Source organism: Myotis yumanensis, unplaced genomic scaffold (genome assembly GCF_028538775.1).
Source record: "Myotis yumanensis isolate MYYU_CA2020_CCGP unplaced genomic scaffold, mMyoYum1.0.hap1 SCAF_7, whole genome shotgun sequence".
NCBI lineage: Eukaryota > Metazoa > Chordata > Mammalia > Chiroptera > Vespertilionidae > Myotis > Myotis yumanensis.
This window is the reverse complement of record NW_027223758.1, coordinates 65,362,334-65,382,389: the sequence shown is the minus strand read 5'-3', so window position 1 is coordinate 65,382,389 and position 20,056 is coordinate 65,362,334. Positions and strand designations below refer to the sequence as shown.

At 56.9% G+C, this 20,056-nt stretch overlaps 1 protein-coding gene across 1 annotated transcript in view; it reads right to left on the bottom strand.

The window, feature by feature from the left end:
* Positions 1–14,312, bottom strand: part of PLXNA1 (plexin A1) — a 51,716-nt gene extending 37,404 nt beyond the window's left edge. Inside the window, exons 1-3 of the mRNA XM_070420742.1 lie at positions 14,295–14,312; positions 7,793–9,050; positions 5,749–5,931 (exon numbers count right to left, since the gene is read on the bottom strand). Of these exons, the coding sequence (XP_070276843.1) occupies positions 5,749–5,931; positions 7,793–9,028 (1,419 nt within the window). The 5' untranslated portion in view covers positions 9,029–9,050; positions 14,295–14,312. The remainder of the gene's footprint in view (positions 1–5,748; positions 5,932–7,792; positions 9,051–14,294) is intronic.
* Positions 14,313–20,056: the final 5,744 nt, after the last annotated feature.

Below are 20,056 nucleotides of genomic sequence, written 5' to 3'. Positions count from 1 at the left end.
ATGAATGAGAGGTCCCTGTGCCCTTCTGGCTCAGCGCACTGTGGCCAGCTGCACCAGGGGAGCCACAAACAGAAGGTCACACGCACACATCCACAGGGCACACAGATATCTGGACACAGGGCACAATGCGATGCCACCCAAAGGTTCTAGTGACTACTGTCCTTGGTGGGCAGGGGCAGTACACCTGTGGGGCCCACAGGCACAACAGCTAAGACAAGGAAGCTGGCAGCCAGGACTGCTCCTCTCCCTGCCAACAATCCCCAGGGGAATGACCACCACCAGGACCAGTAACTTGGCATGAGCATGACCACCACCAGGACCAACCACCCTACCAGGCTCTGCCACACATCCCCACCTAGTCTTGGAAAACACCTGGAGGTTCAGGAATAAAAACCACAGCAGATCTGGCAGCCCAACTCCCAAGGAGAAGCCTAATAGAAACACGGCTCTGCGGTCACAGAAGCCGTGCACAGATACTCGTGAAGCAGCACTGCTGTCACAGACCCACGAGGAACACACCACCATGCCCCAAAGTAGAACATCATGCACACATGTGCAGAGCCCATGCCACCACCATAACACAGAACCACTCTGGCTATCCACACAGCAAGGTCGAGTCTCACAAATAACGCTGAGGCCTGGTCCTGCCCAACATCTTTCTTGGGGCCAGCATCCCTGTTCACCCCTGCTCCCAACCTCACAAGGCTCCCCAACCTGCCTCCTGCACAGACCTGGGCTTTGGGGAACTGGGGTCCCTGATGGATGCACCAAACAGGCTCTCAGCCCAGGGCAGGGAGGACCTGGCACAAAGATTCTGAGAAGAGAGCCATACTGGCCACCCGAGTGGCAGGAACTTGCTACCCATCACTCCACATAGGTCTTGAATGTGCCACTTGACTTTCAGGATTTCTGACTCTGAATTTCAGAATCCTGTTGGGGGGAGGGGGGGGGCGGGGTGTGGAATGGGGCCAGAGGAATAGAAAAAGGCATTTAGAGGGAAGTTTCTAGAGATGTGAAGGCCTTTGGAGAGTAAGAGGTGTCCCTGTCCTCAGCTCTCCAGACCCAGTAAGAGGTGTCTCTCCTCAGCAGTCTAGACCCAGAGCAGCAACCACAGGCAAAGCAGTGATGCTCGAGGGCAAGGTGAGAACAGGCAGCTCCAGATGTGAGGCTACGTGCATAGGAATGGCAGCCCAGCTAGCCTGGCCCAGGCTCTGGGGGATGAGTGTTGCAGCCTCGGTCTCTCCTCCATACAGGGATCACCACAGAGGAAAGAGCATCAACATGCCCATGGCCGCCCAACAGCCAGGGGAGGCAGGGCCTGCCCAGTGTGGAGAGGAAACTGAGGACCTGAGAGGAGGGGTCTTCACTCTGGACAGGAGCAGCCACAGTGCCCACCTGGACAGCTGTCCCTTGGATCCCACTCCGAGGCCTACCCATAGTACCCTGGGAGCCCACAATGTCATGGCCCATATCCCCAGGCCACAAACTGGTGGCTCACAGCACCCTTGAGTTGATCTATGATACTTTCTAAAAACGTGTATTAGTTGCCAAAACTTAACCATCAAGAGATCTCATACAAAATACAGATTTGGGAAGACAGGGCCCACAGCCACCAGAGTGGGCAAGGCTGCACTGAGGATAGAACTGAATTCCTCAGGCAAGTCTTGATAGGGCCTGTGCAGGGCTGGCCCCAGGGCACCCCTCACCAGGCCCACGGGGCTTGGCAGAAAGGGAGAGTCAGAGAAAGCCACCAGGCTGGGGAGGGGCAGGTGGGCATCCACTGGCAGGAGTCCAGGACCTGTTTTCTCCCCACCCAGTGCAGGTATTGAGCTGACTACGAAAGACTCAAGCCAGGAGCTACCTTGGGAACTCCTACAAGGCCAAGGAGGTCCCCAACGGCCACAGGAGGGGTGGGGGTGGGAGGGGCTATATGCAGGGCTGGGGCTCTGGGGGCATGTCAGCCCAGGAGGGCGGGCTGCCTATGTGGGGGTAGCAGGTGGCAGGCAGGGCCTCTAGGGAACAGGAGGGGAGTTAGGGGGCACCCCTAGTAAGCCTTGACCAGCTGAAGTTGGCAGGTATTAAATTAATCAGCTACAATTTTATACAACATTTGGAAGAGTCTATCCCAGGAGCCAACCACATCCCTGGAGCTCTTCAGTCGCTTCTTAAAACCCAGGAAGGCCCTGGCCAGGTGGCTCAGTTGGCTGGAGCATCATCCCACGCACCAAAAGGTTGCTAATTTGATTCCCAGGGCACATACCTAGGTTGTGGGTTCGATCCCCAGTTGGGGCATGCATGGGAGGCAACCAATCAATGTTTCTCTTTCCCTCTCCCTTCCTCTCTCTAAAATCAATAAAAACATATCCTTAGGTGAGGATTAAAATTTTAAAAAGAGCCCAAGAAGGACCAGGGCTGGGGAAGGCAGGGGTGTGTCCAGCATAGAAGGTACTGCCCCTGGGTCAGCAATGGGTGGGGACCCCAGACCCCAGCATGAGGTGAGAACAGAGGGCAGGAAGGCAGTGCCCACTGCACTCACAAAGTAGGGCCACGCCTGGGGTCCCACCTCCAGGGCAGGAAGGGCCCAGCCCTCACTAAGGCCTAGAGGAGAGGTAGCTGGATAGCTGGGCAGCTGAGCAGGAAGGTGGCATAGCACTGAGCCGGGCTAAACAGAGAGCACCCGATGGCCCTTCCTGCCTGGGCCCTAGCCCTCAGACCATAGCCACCCCCATGGGTAGAATGAGGTGGGAGAGTGAATTCTGCTGATGCTTGCTGGTCCCTAGCCAAGGAGGCATGTGCCAGGGAGCAGGCATCCTTCGCAGTGGGTCAAGGCTAGAGGCTTAGCTTGGGAACCTAGGGGAGGTCACAGAGCTAGGGTGGGCAGAGTGGGACTGGAACCTGAGCTGAGGAGCAAAGGGGGGCACCCTTTCCCCCTAGCCCCACCCTGCTCCTATCCTCCACCTGTAGACATGCCCTGGGGTGGGATTTGAGCCACAGTTTCTAGGAGGGGGAGGCAGACAGAAGAAGGCTGGGCCACAGGAGCTGGAGCTCGGCCTGGTCCTAAGCTGATGTCCTGGGCTGTGGAAAGAAAGAGTCCTGCAGGCTGGCAGCTCGAGGCAGGAGCGGGGGGGGGGGGGGGGGGGTGCGGAGGTGTGTCTCTGGGAGAGGGGCCGCCTTAGGCTTACTCAGAGCGGGAGCAGGTCACTGAAGTAGAGGCCCCATTTCCTGTCCTCCAGAGACCCATACAAAAGGTAGAGAGGCTGAAGTCACAGCTAGGACCCTGGAGCCAGTAACCCTGGATGCCCGCAACTTCCACCTACATGCCGCAGTTTCCTCATCTGTCAATCGGATGACAGGGTTGCTGTGAGGACTCTGAGACGACAGCACACGAGCACTCACTGCATGTCCCAAGTGGGAGCGGGAGCACACCAGGCTCTTTGGCCTGCCTGCACATCCTCTCTCCTTCCTCAGGCTGCACTCAGTAAACCATGGCTCAGAGGAGCTGGACTGGCCAGCTCCCGGTCACACAGCTGGTGAGGGGGAGAGCCGAGAGCACACCACGCTCAGTCATTTGTTCGAGACTGGGGTGTGAACAGCAATGCAACAGCCTACTGAGCCACCCTCTACTGGGGGAGGTACATTTGGATGGAAGGGGTGCAGGTAGCAAGTCTAGGGGTGAGGCAGGGGCACACTTCTGAAAGCCTCAAAACCAATGCAATAGGATCCCCAACTTGCAGACTGCCACCACTGGGCGGACAGCCTGGACATGACTGACCCCACATACAGGAAGGGCACTGTTCATTCATGCGCAGTGTGTGGTGCCCAGCTGATGAGTCCAGGGGTGAAAAGAGCCGGTACCCATGGGGTCTGTAAAACAGGTATGGGGGGGTGGGGCAGGGCGAGGAAAGGAAGAAGGGGACTTCTGGCTGTGGCTTCCCAATGCCCAATTAAGCCCCTTCTCATTAATGGGCCCAAGTCCAACTCCACAGTCCACATGCTGGGTCTCAGTTTCTCCTCTGTGGGAGTGGTCAGAGAGGTAGGAGAGCAGGACTAACTGGACTCAAAAGCTCCCACCCAGATCCCACCCAGAAGAGGCCCTGGGGCACAGAGAGTGAGGAGTGTGTGTATGGGGGGGTGGCGGCAGAATAGGGTTGGACTAACCTGTTCTCCCAGGCTTGCAGGGTGGTCTGTGGGCATATACAGCACCTCAGCCAGCTGCCTGCCAGCCATCAGCCATCAAAAGACTGGGAGAGGCATTCCCAGCCCCGGGGAGCCTGCCCTCCTGCTGGGACACCATGTGGAATGTCTCCAAGGGGCTCCCCCAGCACTTCCCATGCACCCACCTCAGGGGGAGGTCCTCTGGCCCCTTCCAGGCACAACTTGTGCAACACACCCCACAGAGGCTCTGATGGCCCTCTCCCCTGCTCCCCCAGCCCTGTGTGTCCTCCCTGGGGCAGGAAGGAGTGAATGCTGAGTGGGGGCCTGACCCCTGGGAAGGGAAAAGGCCCCACTCAGGCCATAGGCTGTACCCTCAACATGAGGGTACAGGGGCTTACACGGAAGGTGGCAGGGTCTGCACTGGCCTCCCTCCGTCCCCACTAGCTAGTTGGGCAGGCACTCAGCCTCACAGTCACTGTGAGCAGAAACCCACAGCACCCCAGGGTGGTCTTCAGTCAGCAGCCCAAAGCTGGGGTGGGGGGTGTCCCTTCTCAGAAGTCACAGAGTCTGTGAGGAGTGGAACATGATTCCCACCATGCAGACATGGGAGACCTCTCCTAATACCCCACATGGGAGCTGAGAGCACAGGCTAGCCCAGCCCCCACCCATGGTGCACAGCAGGGAGCTGTGTCAGCACGAGGCCACAGGACAGCTATTATTTCATTCGCCAGACTCCACCCCTGCACTGACCCTCTGGGCTCCCAGGCACCCCCATCCTACAAATGCCCTGGGAACTTCCTCCACAGCAGGCCAGCCCTACCCTGGTCCCACCAAGTCAGCCTGATCCACAAGGTGGCTCACTCCACCTGCCCGTTCAGTAAGCCCTCCCAGCCCAGTTCCATAACAGCTCCGCTCAGCCCAACACTTGCTGGTAAGAAGGAAACCTGGAAATACCAGACAGGCCCTGCCCCACAGTACCCCATTCTCACCCTGAGAAGTCCAAGGGATGGTTCTGGAGCTGGTCCCTGTCACTCTGCAGTGAGTCACCACACTCCACTCACCCAGCCAATGGCGGGTGGGGGTGAGGGGCACTACCGTTGCCCTGCCCTTGGCCTTGCTGCCTCCTCAAAGGGTGGGAGGTGGTCGGGCCTCCCACACAGCAGAAGGCAACCTTAGCAGACACTGGATCTCCAGGAGGGGAGGGGGCAGGCACACCTTCCTGTACCACCCATACACATAGACTTCCCAAGTCACCGTGTGTCTTCAGCAAGCAGAGCCACCATCTCCAGGCCCCCGGAGGATGGTGGGATGGCCAGCCCTCTCTAAACCCTGACCGTCCAGCCAAAGCCTTTACAGTATCAAATGCAACACTGACCCACAGGAGGACCACAGGAAGGCAGGCAGGGGCCCATTGAGGCACCCTGGCCCACGCTTACCCCTTGTCTGAGTCCCCATGGTCATTGAGCCTAACACGGGCGGCACCCCACCTCTTCATACATTGGATCTGGCCTCCAGGTCACGGAACAATGCTGTCTCCTACCCCCAGCTCCATCCACCCATTACCCTGCCCCCACCTCCACTCCCAGGCCTGACCTTTCGAATGCGGCCACTTCGAGTGCCAGTGAATACCACAGTGTGGCCCCGGTAGTCATAGGCAGCCACGGCGGTCAGGCCATCCTCCTTGTCCACAAACAGGGGCATGCCCTCTATAGTAACCGTGCCTCCCAGTGGCTGGTTGAAGTCCTGCCCGCAGAAGTCATCGTCGATCTGTAGGGGCTGTGGGAGAAGAGAGGTGAGACTTTAGGCTGCCCAGCCTGCCCCAAACTCCTTCTCCCTGAGAGTGGGGCCTCGAAGCCAGGACCAGCCAGCTCTACTAACTGAAGGGACTCACAGAGGGTCCTCATAGGCAAGCACACGACCATACAGCAGGGATGTGGCCCAGGGTACCGCCCACACAGATCTGAGAGTGGGAACCAATTCGACAGATGGAGAAACCAAGGCTCCTTGAGGCCCAGCAGGCCCAGGGCTGGACCCATTTCTCACATGCACACTACACACAGGCCCCATACCCATTCTGGATTAGGAGGCATGAAGGAGGAGGCAGCTGGGGGAAGGTCAGGGAACAGCCAACCAGGGACCAGGCCTACTGCTCCAGCGATAGCCACACAGAGGCAGGGGACAGCCCTGGAGGGGGCTGTGGACCACAAACTGTCTTGTAGGGTTTTATTCAAGAGAGGAGACAAGGATCAACCCAAAAGGCAAGGGAAGGGTCCAGCTGAGGAGGTGATGAGTGTGAAATTACAGAGAAGACCAGAGCACAGGGAATGTGCGGGCGGTTCCAAGGCAAGAGGGAGGAGGGCAGAATGAAAGAGGCAGGTTCTAGGTGGACAAAAGGGGACAGCTGGTCCCCTGGGTAGCAGGCTCAGAGTTTGAGGTTTGCAGGGGGAGAGGACCACCAGGGCTGGGAGCCAGAAGGGGACGGGCAGGAGGAGAGGCAAGGTCAGGGCTGGGCTGGGGTCCTGGAGGGGATGTGAGGAGAAAGTGGGAACAATGCCCAGGAAAGGGGCAGACCTGGCCATGGGCACAAGGAATGAAAATCATAGTGTGACCCCAGCAGGCACTGCCCCTCCAAGCCTCAGTTTCTCCATCTGTACAATGGAGATAGAATGCCTTCCTTGAAAGGCCAAGAGGAGAATGAATGATGCATCTGTCTAGTGTACCCAGAGCCTTGATGTGGAGGCTGGCCCTGTCATGAGGCCCCCACTGCACTGGACATGAGAAGGGGACCCTCACCATCCCATCTGCCCCAGAGACAAACAAGTGTCATTCCCATTATAGATATGGGAAAACTGAGGCCAGACTGGGGTTGGGCTTTCTCTGGGCAACCCAGCAAATCCTGGGCAGCAGAAGCAGTGGGGCTGAGGCCTGGTTCTGGAAGTCCCCAACCTGGGTGAATTCCCAGTTCTTTCACTTGCGACCCTGAACAAGTTCCCCTCTAAGCCTGGTGTCTTCCTCTGGAAAAAAGTTGTTGCTACCACCTGGGCACATGAGATGCTCCCCAAAAAGCAGCTGGTCCCAGGCCGGCCCCATCAGGGCATAGAGACAGGAGATATGGCTGCCAGCTACTGAGCTCCCAGCATCCATGTGCTCAGGCAGCATCTATGTTCATGCTGGTGTCATCAGATCCCACATGGCCTGGCACCCAGTACAAGAGTGAGCACAGCTCTTAACAGGGGACTGTGGGAGGAGATGCTGTCTGGTGCCTCATCTCCTCAGAGATCTCAGAGCCTCAGAGATCTCATCTGAAAAATAGAGACTAGAAGGGGCCAGCGAGCACCCAGAACAATGCCAGGCACATGGTCAGTACTCTGTCCAACAGGGACTTGTGGACTGAAGGACATGGCCTGCTCCTCCCACCCACACCTCCTAAAGGAAGAGGACAGCCTAGAGCTGCAAGCGAGCTCTGAGGCCAACCACTACCCTCTGGGAAACAATGGGCAAGCGGCAGCACCTGGCACAGGGCAAGTGGCACATTGTTATTCAGAGGAGAATGGGGTCACACAGAGCCAATGCTGTCCAGTTTGTGAGGCTGGCAGGGCGGGAGCAGCCACCCTAAGGAGGCAGAGTGCCCACTCACCGAGTTGATGCAGCCCAGCTCCTTGTTGAGCAGCCAGGGCAGAGAGAGCTTGCCCTCGCCACGGTAACAGGATTGGATGCGCTCCTTGATCTTCTCCTTGATGGCCCTGAGCGTGAACAGGCACAGCACCGATTCCTTGGGCGGCTTCACGCGGTTCTTCTGGCCCTGAGCAAACACGGTGAACAGCACATCCTCATTGTCAGCCAGGCCTAGCTGGCGGGCCAGGGCGCTGCCAGGCCGGCTCAGGTATGCATCCTGCACCAGGCGGTACTCCACCCCCGCCTGCTCGCAGCCGATGGGGAACTCGACATATGAGTAGAATTTGGGGTCATCCACACACAGCCGCACAATCTTGGAAGTGAAGAAGTGCTCGCCGGCAGCATCGGGCGAGGTCAGCTGTGTGTCCAGTTGCAGAGTGAGGTAGTACACAAACTGCTCACTACGGAAGCTGTACACATAGTAGATGTCGAAGGCTGGAAACTTGGACAGTGTGTCTGAAGGGATCTTGAGCTGCGACGACACGAACTCATCCTGGTACACGAAGCTGAACATGTCCGCGTCCTCCTCGTTGGCCATGAGCCGGCGGCTGGACAGTGTAGGGAAGTACTCAGACTTGCCATCGATGGGCGTGCCCACAAAGAGCTTGGCCTGGGCCTGGCCCGGCGGCCCGGCAATGAGCACACCTGCCATGCTGCCCGCCTCACGCACGCTCGACAGGTAGTGCTCCTTGCGGTGGTGCGGTTCACCCAGCTTGAAGAGGTCGTCCAGCCGCAGGAACTGGCAGATGCCCTGGGAGGCGCTGCCACAGGCTAGCAGGCGGTTAGCAGCATAGTCCAAAAGCAGCAGCTTGTTGACATTGTTGGTGCTGCCCAGGCCGTGTGGACATGACTGCACGCTGGGCGGTGGGTAGCACTTCTCGTTGTCCTCCACAGGGCCTGTCTCGTGGGTCCGCAGCAGTGTCAGGTTCCCCGACAGCTTGTAGATTCGGTTCACCGCGCCCACATACACCTCACCGGTCTGCTCGTGGACCACCAGGTGGGTGAGGCCCCAGTCGCTGGCTGAGAAGGTGCGGAAGACAGGCTGACGAACCCCGCCAGCCCTAGTGGCACCCGCCACTGCCCGAATGACCCCCAGCAGCAGCAAGAGCATCAGGAGCACCCGCGGGCTCAGACGTAGCAGTGGCATGGCAGGCCTGGGCCTCAGGCCTTGGTGCTCAGGTCCTGCAGGGATGTGCATCACGGGGCCAGGAGCCTCAGCCCTGCAGGGAGAACAGTGAAAGAAGGTGTGAGTGTGGGCAAGACCTTACCCCTAGAGGGCAGACACACCCACATACCTGCTGAGCTCTCTGGTGTGCCTGTCTAGGCTGGGGCATCCCATCCTCCACCTCCACAGGCAAGATCTAACCCTGGAGAAGCCAGAGGTTCAAAGAAGACATCTCCCTGGCCTAAAACCCTGCAAATGCAAGGGGTGCACCAGGAGTCATCAAGACCAAGCCTGTGACCCCAACATGTAGCATAGGACTCCTATCTGGCTACCAGACATGCATCATGAATGCCTAGGCCTACCACTGCCAGCCAGGTGGAAGAAAGTAATGGACCCAGGAACGAGGAGGCAGGTGAGAAGGGCTTGGGGGGTCTAGACTGGGAGCCATCACCTCCTGACTCAGAACCTCCCCATGTCCTAGGGGCAAGTCCCCCAAGCTCCAAGCTCCCAGGGTGGGTGACAGCCTCTACTCAAGGCTCTGGGGACAAGTGCTCCCTTGCAGGCCCTGGATAATCCTACTTGCAGGCACTACCCCCGCAGCAGACAAAGACATATGGGCAGCAATTCTTAGTGAGGGCAGAGGGCAATCTGGGTCACCTTGGCCCTGGGGCCAGCCCCTTGCTAACCTCAAGCCCCTGTATTCTGAAGACTGATCCAGAAACCGAGCTGTGTGCATGTCTCATCTACCATCCGCATCCCCAGCCAACAGGGGTCCCCCACCTAACCCTTCCCAGGTGACCTAGTGAACTGCCTCTGAGTTCCCCTTCAAAACCCTTAACCCAACTCCAAGGAAAGAGAAACTCCTTCAAAGATAAGAGAGAACAAAGGCTCCCTGAACCTTACCTCTCAGCAGTGGCTCTCTCTCCCCAACCTCCAGCCCTTCTACCCCCACCCAGAGCCCAATCTGACAGCCCCCAGGCTCACCTCCACCCGCCTCTCCTCCACTACCTCATCATGCTCCTAGCACCACTCACTCTCATAACAGGCCCAGGCACGCCCAGGATCCTCACCCTCCAGCCCCAAGTCACACTCACCCTCTAAATCTCCCCTAATCTGCCCACCCCTCTCCCACCTGGATGACCACAGCACTTGGCACCCTCTGCTCATGTCCACCTACAGCCCAGTCTCCACACAGTAGCCCAGGTCACTTTTCTGAACCACATTTAAGGTCACCAGCCCCCCTCCCCAATTCTGCTATGGCCCCCTCTTACTCTGGAAAAGTCTCATCTCCCCTCCTAGCCCAGAAGCTGACAGTCAGGTACTAGTTTAAATTAGACTCTGTTGCTGTAGCCATGCAGCCCCATTTCTCCATTTGTAAAATGGGAATGACAACAGTTTCTTTCTCATGGGTAACAGGGAGAAGGTCAGGGCACTCCCACAAGGTGCCACCAGCAGGAGTACCCTCTCCATGCCAGCAAGGGCCCTACCCTGGCTCTGCCAGATGTACTGGGGCCTCTCACCCAACTCCTGGCTGGAGAATGACCGCAGAGATGCTGAGCACCAACTGCAGGCAGGTGCTGGCGAGAGCTGCACACATCCTTTGCTCCCAGAGAATGCCTCTAATATAGCCTGACACCTCATGTTACAGATTGGGAAGCTGAGGCCCAAAGGACCCTCTGCCAAGACCAGGTTGGGAGCTGGCAGCTGACTGCCAGACAAGGCCCAGAGGCGTATAGGCCTCCATGTCTGCCTCCCCTGGGCCCTTGGACTTGCTGTCCCCTCCCCTGCTCCCACACTCCGGCTCCGGCTCAGCTGCCTCCCCTAACCTGCTAGCTAAAGGTAGCAGCTGCTCCCTCACAACCAGTCACCCAGTCTGAACTTGCAGCATAAGACTTGCTAATGGCTTTGTTACTTCTTGTTCCCAGACACTCTCCCCACTAGAATGAGTTCCCTGTGAACAGGGCCTAGCTCTGTGATTTGCCACGGTATCCCCAAAGCTGACAACAGGAGCCAAGACTTGTGAATGAATGAATAAATAAATGAATGGGCCCTGGATAGAGCAGGACCTGCTCCCTCACCTTATCCTCCCTCTCCTCATACCCTCTGCCCAGTGATGCCCACACCCACTGCTCAGGTAGGGAAACTGAGGAAGTTAGAGGCATTAGCCAGGATCCCACCAGCAAGAAAACCAGGTTGTGCTGCCTTGCAGGACCCTCCCCGCAGGATGTCAGCTGCCTTTGCTTGAGGATCTCTGCCCAGACATAGCCCCAAGAACTACAGTCACCAGGGACCTCTGCTGGCAGCCAGGAGAGGAGTCCCCAGCCCTCTACACCCTGCCCCCAGCTCAGAAGCCCAAGGCAGACCAGAGAAAAGGCTTCTCACAGTGGCAGCAAGGCCTGGGCTGAAAGCTGAGTACATGTGAACTCCAAAGAAAACATGAATCACTCACCGTTTATCAGTTCAAAGCAGACCTGCAATTACCAGGGGCTGGGCTCTCCCCTCCTCTGGGATAATTATACACATCTTAATGCAATTACGGGCCCTACTTTTTATATTAAACAGGAGAGACCCAGCTGAAGAAGCCACCATCCAAACCCTGGGCCCACACCCCATGGGCTCATCCCCTCTCCTCTTCTCCCACAATAGAGACCGCCCAGAAGGGAAGAGAAGGGACAGGCCAATGGGATGGGGCTGCCAGCCAGGAAAAGAGGGATCCAGGGCTGGGCCCCTCATGCCCACCATCTCATAAGGGCCAGCAAAGATGTCTGGGTCACTTCTCCTATCTTAGAGATAGGGTGCCCAGGGCTCAGATAGACCAAGGTCACCCAGCTAGTCCAGGCAGGACAGGGCCTGATTCCCACGCTCCTACAGAGATCTGGACAGCCAGCAGACTTGCTGGGACTCCCACATACCTCTGGTCTGCCCAGGAAAAAATGTATTCATTCCGAAGCTGCTGGATGCTGGAAAGGACCACGCTAGGCTAGGGGAAGGGAGCACCACACATACTGTGCCCTGCTGCTGGGAGGGAGCAGAACCAGCCACTGTGGTCTAGGGAAGCTCCCCAGGGAGCCTATTCACCAGTTCTAGAAGGACCAGGCACAGTGGGAGATGGTGGGGGAGGGGGTGTCCTGGGTGTCCGACAGCCAGAGCAAAGGCCTGTGGTGGAACCTCCTGGAGGGGGCAGTGAGAATGACTGCAGCTTCCTGGGGCCCAGTCAGAGTCAGACGGGAAGAAGAAGCTGAACTGGTATAGGGTGTGCCAACTGGGGGTGAGCAAGGGAGAGAGAGGCCAGGACAGAAGCAGACAGGCCTGGCACAGCATGCTCCCCTCCTGGGCAGGATAGGCTCAGCTATGCAACAGAGAGCAATGTCCCCTGTCCCTCTCCCAGTGGCCCCTCCACCACTCTTCCTCACCCTGAGAAACAAAGACCCTCACTCACTCAGAACCTTCTTCACAGAGTGAGAGCCCCAGCCCCACATCCCTGGCTCTGGGTCCTTCTGGGGCTTGGACAGTTTGGAGCAGGGAGGGGACTGAGAAGATATTGCCATCCTACCCAGTGGTTCACCATATCAACCAGGACAAAGAGCTGCCTGCCACCCCACCTCCCCAAACAAGGACCTCGGGAGGTGGTCCCGAGATGCCCTGCTCTCCTACCAGACCAGCCCCCAGGAACCAAGACCTACAGAGATCTGGACAGGGCACTGGAGTCCTGCTTCTCAGAAAAGTGCCCACCACTTGGCCTTCCCTGGAGGTGGTACCCTCTCCTCCTGGCAGACCCACATGCCGAGGCAATGACCTCGGGGCCACAGGAGGCCTGCAAAGGGTTATCGGCTTTGTCCACGGCATCTCACTTGTCCCCCACTCCCAAGCACACACCTCAACACATGGGGGCTTATGAAACCTCTGTCCATGCCGTCACCTGCCTGAAATGCCCTTGCTGGGCCTATCGGTGCCACCCTCCCAGGCTGACTTGCAGCCTGGCCCTGAAGCAGAATGGTCTGCCTCTAGCCTTGGGATTGGGTGCTGCTCCTCAAGGGTTGGGCAGGGTCTTGGCTGCCTGGTGCACACCTGGTCTCTCCTGTACACCCCAAAACCAACAGGGAAGGAGCCCAGGGTACTGAGGGTGCTCCACAGGGGCGAGGAGCAAAGGCTGAGCCCTACCCCCTTTTCCTGCGCAGACCCAGAAAACCGGCCCCAGCAGAGAAGGTGCCCGAGCTCAGGCTCAGGGAGCAAAGGCATTGTCCACATCACCCCCAACACACACACCCCTTCCTTTCAAGGGGCGTGGCCCCAGCACCCCACAAAAGAGGAATGGCAGCTCCGGGCTCTCAGCCGTCACTGGAGCCCCTCTCACCCCCCTTCCCGGACTGCACTTTGGATCTCACAGCAGGCAGGGGACTCCCTGGAGCCCCACTCCCCTTCCCAGAGGCAGCCCGAGATCAGCCGCGCTGCCCTGGCCACGGTGCACACCAGGCCCGGACCCTTCAGGAAGCAATCGGAAGCCTCCGAGGGAAGCAGGCTGACCCCGGAGAGGCCCGGAGAGGGGGAGTCCTAGGAGGCCGAGCGAGCGGGGCGACCGCCCCCTCCCAGCCTGGGTGCGCGGCCCTGCGGGCCTTGGGCGGACATAGCACCCACCTCCCGGCGCCCCAGGCCGGAGAGAGCGACGGGGGTTAGGGAGGTGGGGGGTCGTGGGTCCGGAGGAAGCGGTTCCAGCTCCCACCCCGGGGCCCTGAGGGCCAACTGGGGGCGCAGCCCCGCACGCCCTCCTCCGGCTCCCGCGGCCCTGCCGGGGCCTGCCTAGCCCAGCCCGGCCCTGCCGGCGGCCCGAGGTCCGACCGCGGTCCAGCCCCGGGCGCGGCCTGGGCACCCACAAGGGCCCTCCCCGCGGGGCCGCCGCAAACTTTCTTTCCTGCCTTGGAGGAGAGGGCAGCGGCGGCCCCAGCCTCGGCGCCCGCACAGAGCGCTGCCTCCCGAAGCTCCGCGGGCCGGGCCCGGCCGGGGAGAGGCCAATGGCGCGAGGCCTTGGGCCGGGTCCGACTCCGGGCCAGCGGGGACACGACGAGCTGAGCGCCGGCGCCGCGGCCGCGCCCGGACACACGCGGGAGACGGGCCGCAGCCGCAGGGACACGCGGACACGCGCGCCGCAGTTCCCCACGCACACCCCCTGCCCGCCCGGTCGCACGCCGCTGCCCAGCGGAGGCCGCCGCCTGGGGCCCGAGGGCGTCTCCCACCCGGGGAGCCCTCACGGAGACCCCGCGCCCCCGCGCCGCGCCGCGGGGAAAGTTGCGCCCCTACTCACCGGCTGCCCCGGGGCACGCCCCGCCACCGGCCATCGCCGCGCCCCGCCGCCCGCGCCGCCGCCGCCCGCCCAGCCGCGGGGCCGCCCCAGCCGCGCAGGCCGCCCAGCCCCAGGCCGCCGCCGCACCCCGGCTCCGTTGCGTGGCCGCGTCGCCGCTGCCCAGCATGAATGGGGCGCCGAGCGCCGCGCGGCTGCAGACCAGCCTCGATCTCGCCGCCCGCGGAGCGCCACGCGATGCGCCTGCGCGGCCCGAGGCCGGGACCGGGCTGGCGGGGGCGGGGCCGGCATGGGGGCGGGGCCAGCCGCGGCCTCCAGGGGGCGCTCTGCCCCGCGCCGCGCGCCCCCCTGGGCCCACTGCGCGCTTTCCCAGCGCGATGCAGCTGCTGGCCTTAAATGGCTCCATGCGGGGGCCGCGCAGGACGTCCCGGGGAGCTCCCGTGTCTGGGCTGTCCCGAGTCCGCGTCTCCAGGGGCAGGGCCCGGCCTCCGTGGGCCCGGGGTGGGAGCACAACCTTCGTTTCCGGAAGAGTCAACCAAGGCCCGAGGAGGGAAAGCGCCCTGTCCAGGGTCGTGAGGCTCTGTATGCCGGCTCTTGGCGACCGCGACCGCAACTCTTAGGTGGGATGGGTACTCTCTCTCTCCAGTGAGCAAAACGGAGCCCTCTGTCGGCCGGGCCGCAAGACCCACCCACCTCCCTCCCTGCTGCGCAGTCACTGATGTGGTTGCAACCCTGGAGGAAAGTTTAGTCCCAGGGGCCCGAGGTGGGGACGTGCTGGGACGGGAATCTGGGCTATCCCGGACCGCACCCCGCCCCCTGCTCACCCCCCGCCCACCCCGGGCTGCCCAGCAGGGGGGCAGACTGCATTAACCAGTGACAAGGCTCACCCTGCGCCTTGCACGTCCTGAAATGGAGGCCTCCTAGCAGAATGCCCCAGGGAAGGCGAGGAGAGGCCAGGAGTGAATCTAACAGAACCCATGGGGCCAGAGAGCCTCATGGTGGGAAGGCGAGCGGGTGGGCGACAGCAGCAGAGTACCTCCATGCTCATGCTTGGCGAGAATCTCGCTGTCATCTCCACAGAAGAGAAAACAGCTACAGCCCGGGTAAGGACTTAGATTGGCCAAGGGGTCCCTCGCACCTCATCCCTCTCCTGCCTCATCCCCCTCCCTGCCTCTCGCAGCCCCTAGCGCCAGTGATGGCGAACCTATGACACGCGTGTCAGAGGTGACACGCGAACTCTTTTTTTTTGGTTGATTTTTCTTTGTTAAATGGCATTTAAATATAGAAAATAAATATCAAAAATATAAATCTTTGTTTTACTATGGTTGCAGATATCAAAAAATTTCTATGTGTGACACGGCACCAGAGTTAAGTTAGGGTTTTCCAAAATGCTGACATGCCGAGCTCAAAAGGTTCGCCATCACTGCGGCCTAGCCTATTTCTGGGTTAATCCCTCTCTTGGTTTCCTTTGAGCATTTCAGTATGGTCTGTTGCTTTGCTGTGCTTGTCGTAGGACATCACAGAAACGAGATCTGCCTGCTGTGAGGACCCATCCCAGTGGGGTTGCTGATGGGCAGTTTGTTCACTCTGCTTGGTAATGTCCTTACGTGTGGTACTGGTCATCCGTCTGCTGATGGGCCAGCACCCTGGTTGAGGGCCACTGTGCAGTGAGCTGTTGTGGATGTATCTTTGTGGGCTCCTGGCAGCAGTCAGCTCCTGGGGTGGGCTGTTAGGTCACCAGGTTGGTGTGTGTTTAGTTTGCGTGGATAATCCGAAACAGTTTCCCAAGTGACACCTAGGTTTGCAGTCCTGGCAGCACTTTGGGAGGATCCCAATAGCTCCCATCCTCACCCATGCTTGGTACTGTCACTCTAGAATCATTGCCTATCTGGTGATATGCACGGTTTTCCACTCTGGCTTTAAGTTGCAGGTCCCTGAATGAGGGTGAGCATCTTTTTCGAAAATCCTATGTACTACTTTGTTGAATAAGCACTAATCTAGCACTGACTCAACACAGGACTCTGCTACATTTTACAGATGGGTAAAGTGAGGTGGAGAGATGAAGTGGCTTGCCCAAGTTGCCTAGCTGCTAGGCTACCCCTGGCAGTCGAGCTCCATAGTCTGTGGTCTCAACACAGCCACTCTGCTACACTGTTGTACACACATGAACCAGCAAATCAGACCCAAGCACCTCCCTTCCTTGTGGACTTCTGAGCCACACACCTGGGTGTGGATTCTGACATGGTTGGTTACTGTGCAGCAAGTCCCGTCTATTTCCAAGCCCTGCTTTCCTCACTCTGGAGATGGAGTTGGAGACCCCCCCTGAGAAGTGTGGTGAGAAGGTGTGAGTGTCAGCGCCACAGTGGGCCTGAGGAAATGTCCATTCCTGTGTTGGCACCAGGGCTGTTCCCATCTCTCTGTCTGCTTCTTGCTACCCTATCCTCTGTGGAGCCACTGAGGCAGGCACTGCTCAAGGCCCTTCTCACTCTGTGCTCAGCAGTCCCCAAGAGCCAGGGCCACACTTTGGGGGTCCAGCCCTCTGTCTCCACTGTCCCTGGGGTGGTTCAAGAGAGATGCTGGGCTCTGGGTGCTGGCCAGCTCATGGTTAACATGGCACCCTCACATACTGTGGTTGCCCAACCAGGAACCCCAGTGTTCACCTGAATAGCCTTCCCCCCAACAGGGCCCCTGCATCCCTGAGCCCCATGGATTCTCTTCAAAACCTTACTATAGCAGACTACACTGCTTCCCGACATCCCCACTCTGTCCCCTGCTCCTGCTCATATCACCGCTCTGTCCACTCCCCATATGGCAAAGGCAAGGTCTTTCCAAGATGGCAGTTTGATTAGACAACGCTCAAGCATCACAGCAAGCATCCATTCCAGGAGAGCCATAGGCCCAAGCACCATGAAGAAAACCGCAAGACTTTCAGAAGACAACGGAGCAGATTGTCTTTATGACTGTGGGCTAGAAAAGATTTCTTCAACAAAGCATCAAAAATAAATAGAGGAAAATGTGAATCAATTTAACTACCTTACAATTGGTTGTTTTTGTTCATTAAAATTATAATTCATTAAGAGTTATAAAAGTCAGAATGCCCAGACAAGCCAGGATTTAGGAAAGAATATTTACAACACACATATATTTGACAAAAGATGCATATAGAAGGAACTCCCAGAATATAGAAGGAACTCCCAAGAATCAATAAGGAAAAAACAACAATCCAATAGGAACATGGGGAGAAGACCCCCAACAGGCAATTTGTTAAGAAAATGGGAAATAACTGTTGCTCCAATGAGCCCAATGCAACAGTTCCCGTTGCTCTAACCCAGGGGCGTCTGCCCTGAATTTAGCAGGGAGCTCTTCATCTTCACATGCCTGTGTGTGTGTGTGTGTGTGTGTGTGTGTGTGTGTGTGTGTGTCCTGACAGCACCCTCCAAAGAGGCCGCCCCAATGCAGACGGAGAGGCAAGAGGCTCAGCTGGATTCACACCAGGCATCATGGGGGTACATGAGTCAACAGGACAGCTTGGGCTTTTCCTCTCTGGGCTTCCTCTGTGGTTTTGCTTCTGTTGGCCAAGCAGTTCAGGAGGGCATGGGGGCTGTTGGTTGGCACAGAACAATTCCTAGAAATGACTCTGGTCAGGATTTGGGGGGAAGTTCTCAACACAGGAGCAGCTCCAGGGGCCACTTTTGCATTCTAGTGACTCAGAGCTTTGAGCAAAAGTGGACTCAAGAGTTTCTTTCCTCCCATGGTGGGCCCCACCGCTGTTGAGTATCATTGGCAAATATCTTCTCCCAACCAGTCAGTTGTCTTTTCATTTTCTTGATGGTTTCTCTACTATGCAAAACATTTTTAGTTTGTGTAGTCCCTTTTGTTTATTTTTTCTTTTGTTTCCTTTGCCTGAGGAGATATATCAGAAAAAAATATCGCTACAAGAAATGTCTGAGATTTTATTGCCTATGTTTTCTTTTAGGAGTTTTATGGTTTTCAGTCTTACATTTAAGCCTTTAATGCATTTTTAGTTTATTCATTTATGTGATGTAAGAATGTGATCTAGCCCAGACGGCATGGCTCAGTGGTTGAGCATCAACCCGTGAACCAGGAAGTCACAGTTCCATTCTTGGTGCAGGCTCGATCCCCAGTAGGGGACATGCAGAAGGCAGCTGGTCAATGATTCTTTCTCATCATTGATGTTTCTATCTCTCCTTTCTCTTCCTCTCTGAAATCAATAAAAATATCTATATAATAAAAGCCTAAGTGACCGTTATGGTGGAACGACCAGAACGACCGGTCGCTATGATGTGCACTGACCACCAGGGGGCAGATGCTCAATGCAGGAGCTGCCCCCTGGTGGTCAGTGCACTCCTACAGGGGGAGTGCCACTCAGCCAGAAGCTGGGCTCACGGCTGGCGAGTGCAGCGGCAGTGGCAGGACCCTCTCCCGCCTCCACAGCAGCAGTAAGGAGCAGCGAGCAGGCGGGTGGTAAGGAGCGAGGGATCCCAGACTGCAAGAGGGCACAGGCCAAGTTGAGGGAACCCTCCCCCCGAGTGTAAGAATTTCATGCACTGGGCCCCTAGTATATTTTTAAAAAGAAGGTGGTCTGGTTTCTTTCTTTTTTTCTTTGCTGTACCTGTCCAATTTTCCCAACACCATTTATTGAATAGACTATTTTTACTGTATGTTCTTGCCTCTTTTGTCAAATATTAATTGATCATATAGGTATGGGTTTATTTCTGGGCTCTCTATTCTGTTGAATTGATCTATGCCTGCTTTTAGGCCTCTATAATGCTATTTTGATTACTACAGTGTTGTAGAATAGGTCAATATCAGGTGGCTTGATACCTCCAACTTTGTTATTCTTTCTCAAGATAGTTGTGGCTATATGGGGTCCTTTGTGGTTCCATATAAATTTTTGGATTATCTGTTCTAGTTTTGTGAAATACACCATTGGTACTTTGATGGGAATTGCATTGAATCTATAGATTTATTTGAGTAGTATGGAAATTTTAATATTAATTCTTCTATCCATGAACACAGTATATGCTTCCATTTATATCTATCTTCGTCAATTTCTTTCTTCTGTGTCTTATAATTTTCTGAGTATAGGACTTTTACATCCTTGGTTAAATTTATTCATAGGTATTTTTATGCAATTGTAAATAGGATTGTTTTCTTAGTTTGCCTTTCTGGTAGTTCATTATTGGTATATAAAACTGTAAACATTTTCTAGATATTTATTTTGTATTCTACTAATTTACTGAATTCATTTATCAGTTCTAGTAGTTTTTTGGTGGAATATTTAGTATTCTCTATATATAGTATAATGTCATCTGCAAATAATGACAGTTTTACTTCTAATTGGATGACTTTTATATTTTTGTCTCGTCTGATTGCTGTGGGTAGTATTTCTAGTACTATCTATCTATCTATCTATCTATCTATAAGCCTAAGTGACCGAACAACCTAATGACCAAATGACCGGTCAACCGGTTGCTATGACATGCACTGAGCACCAGGGGCAGATGCTCAATGCAGGAGCTGTCCCCTAGTGGTCAGTGCGCTCCCACAGCCAACCTCACATGGCTGGCCAACCTCCCATGGTCCCTCCCCGCAGCCCGCTGGTCCCCCCAATTAGCCCCGATCACTGGCCAGGCCAAGGGACCCCATCCATGTAGAATTCATGTACCAGGCCTGTAGTGTTGAATAAGAGTGGTGAAATATGGATATCCCTGTCTTGTTTTTGAAATGCTTTCAGATGTTCC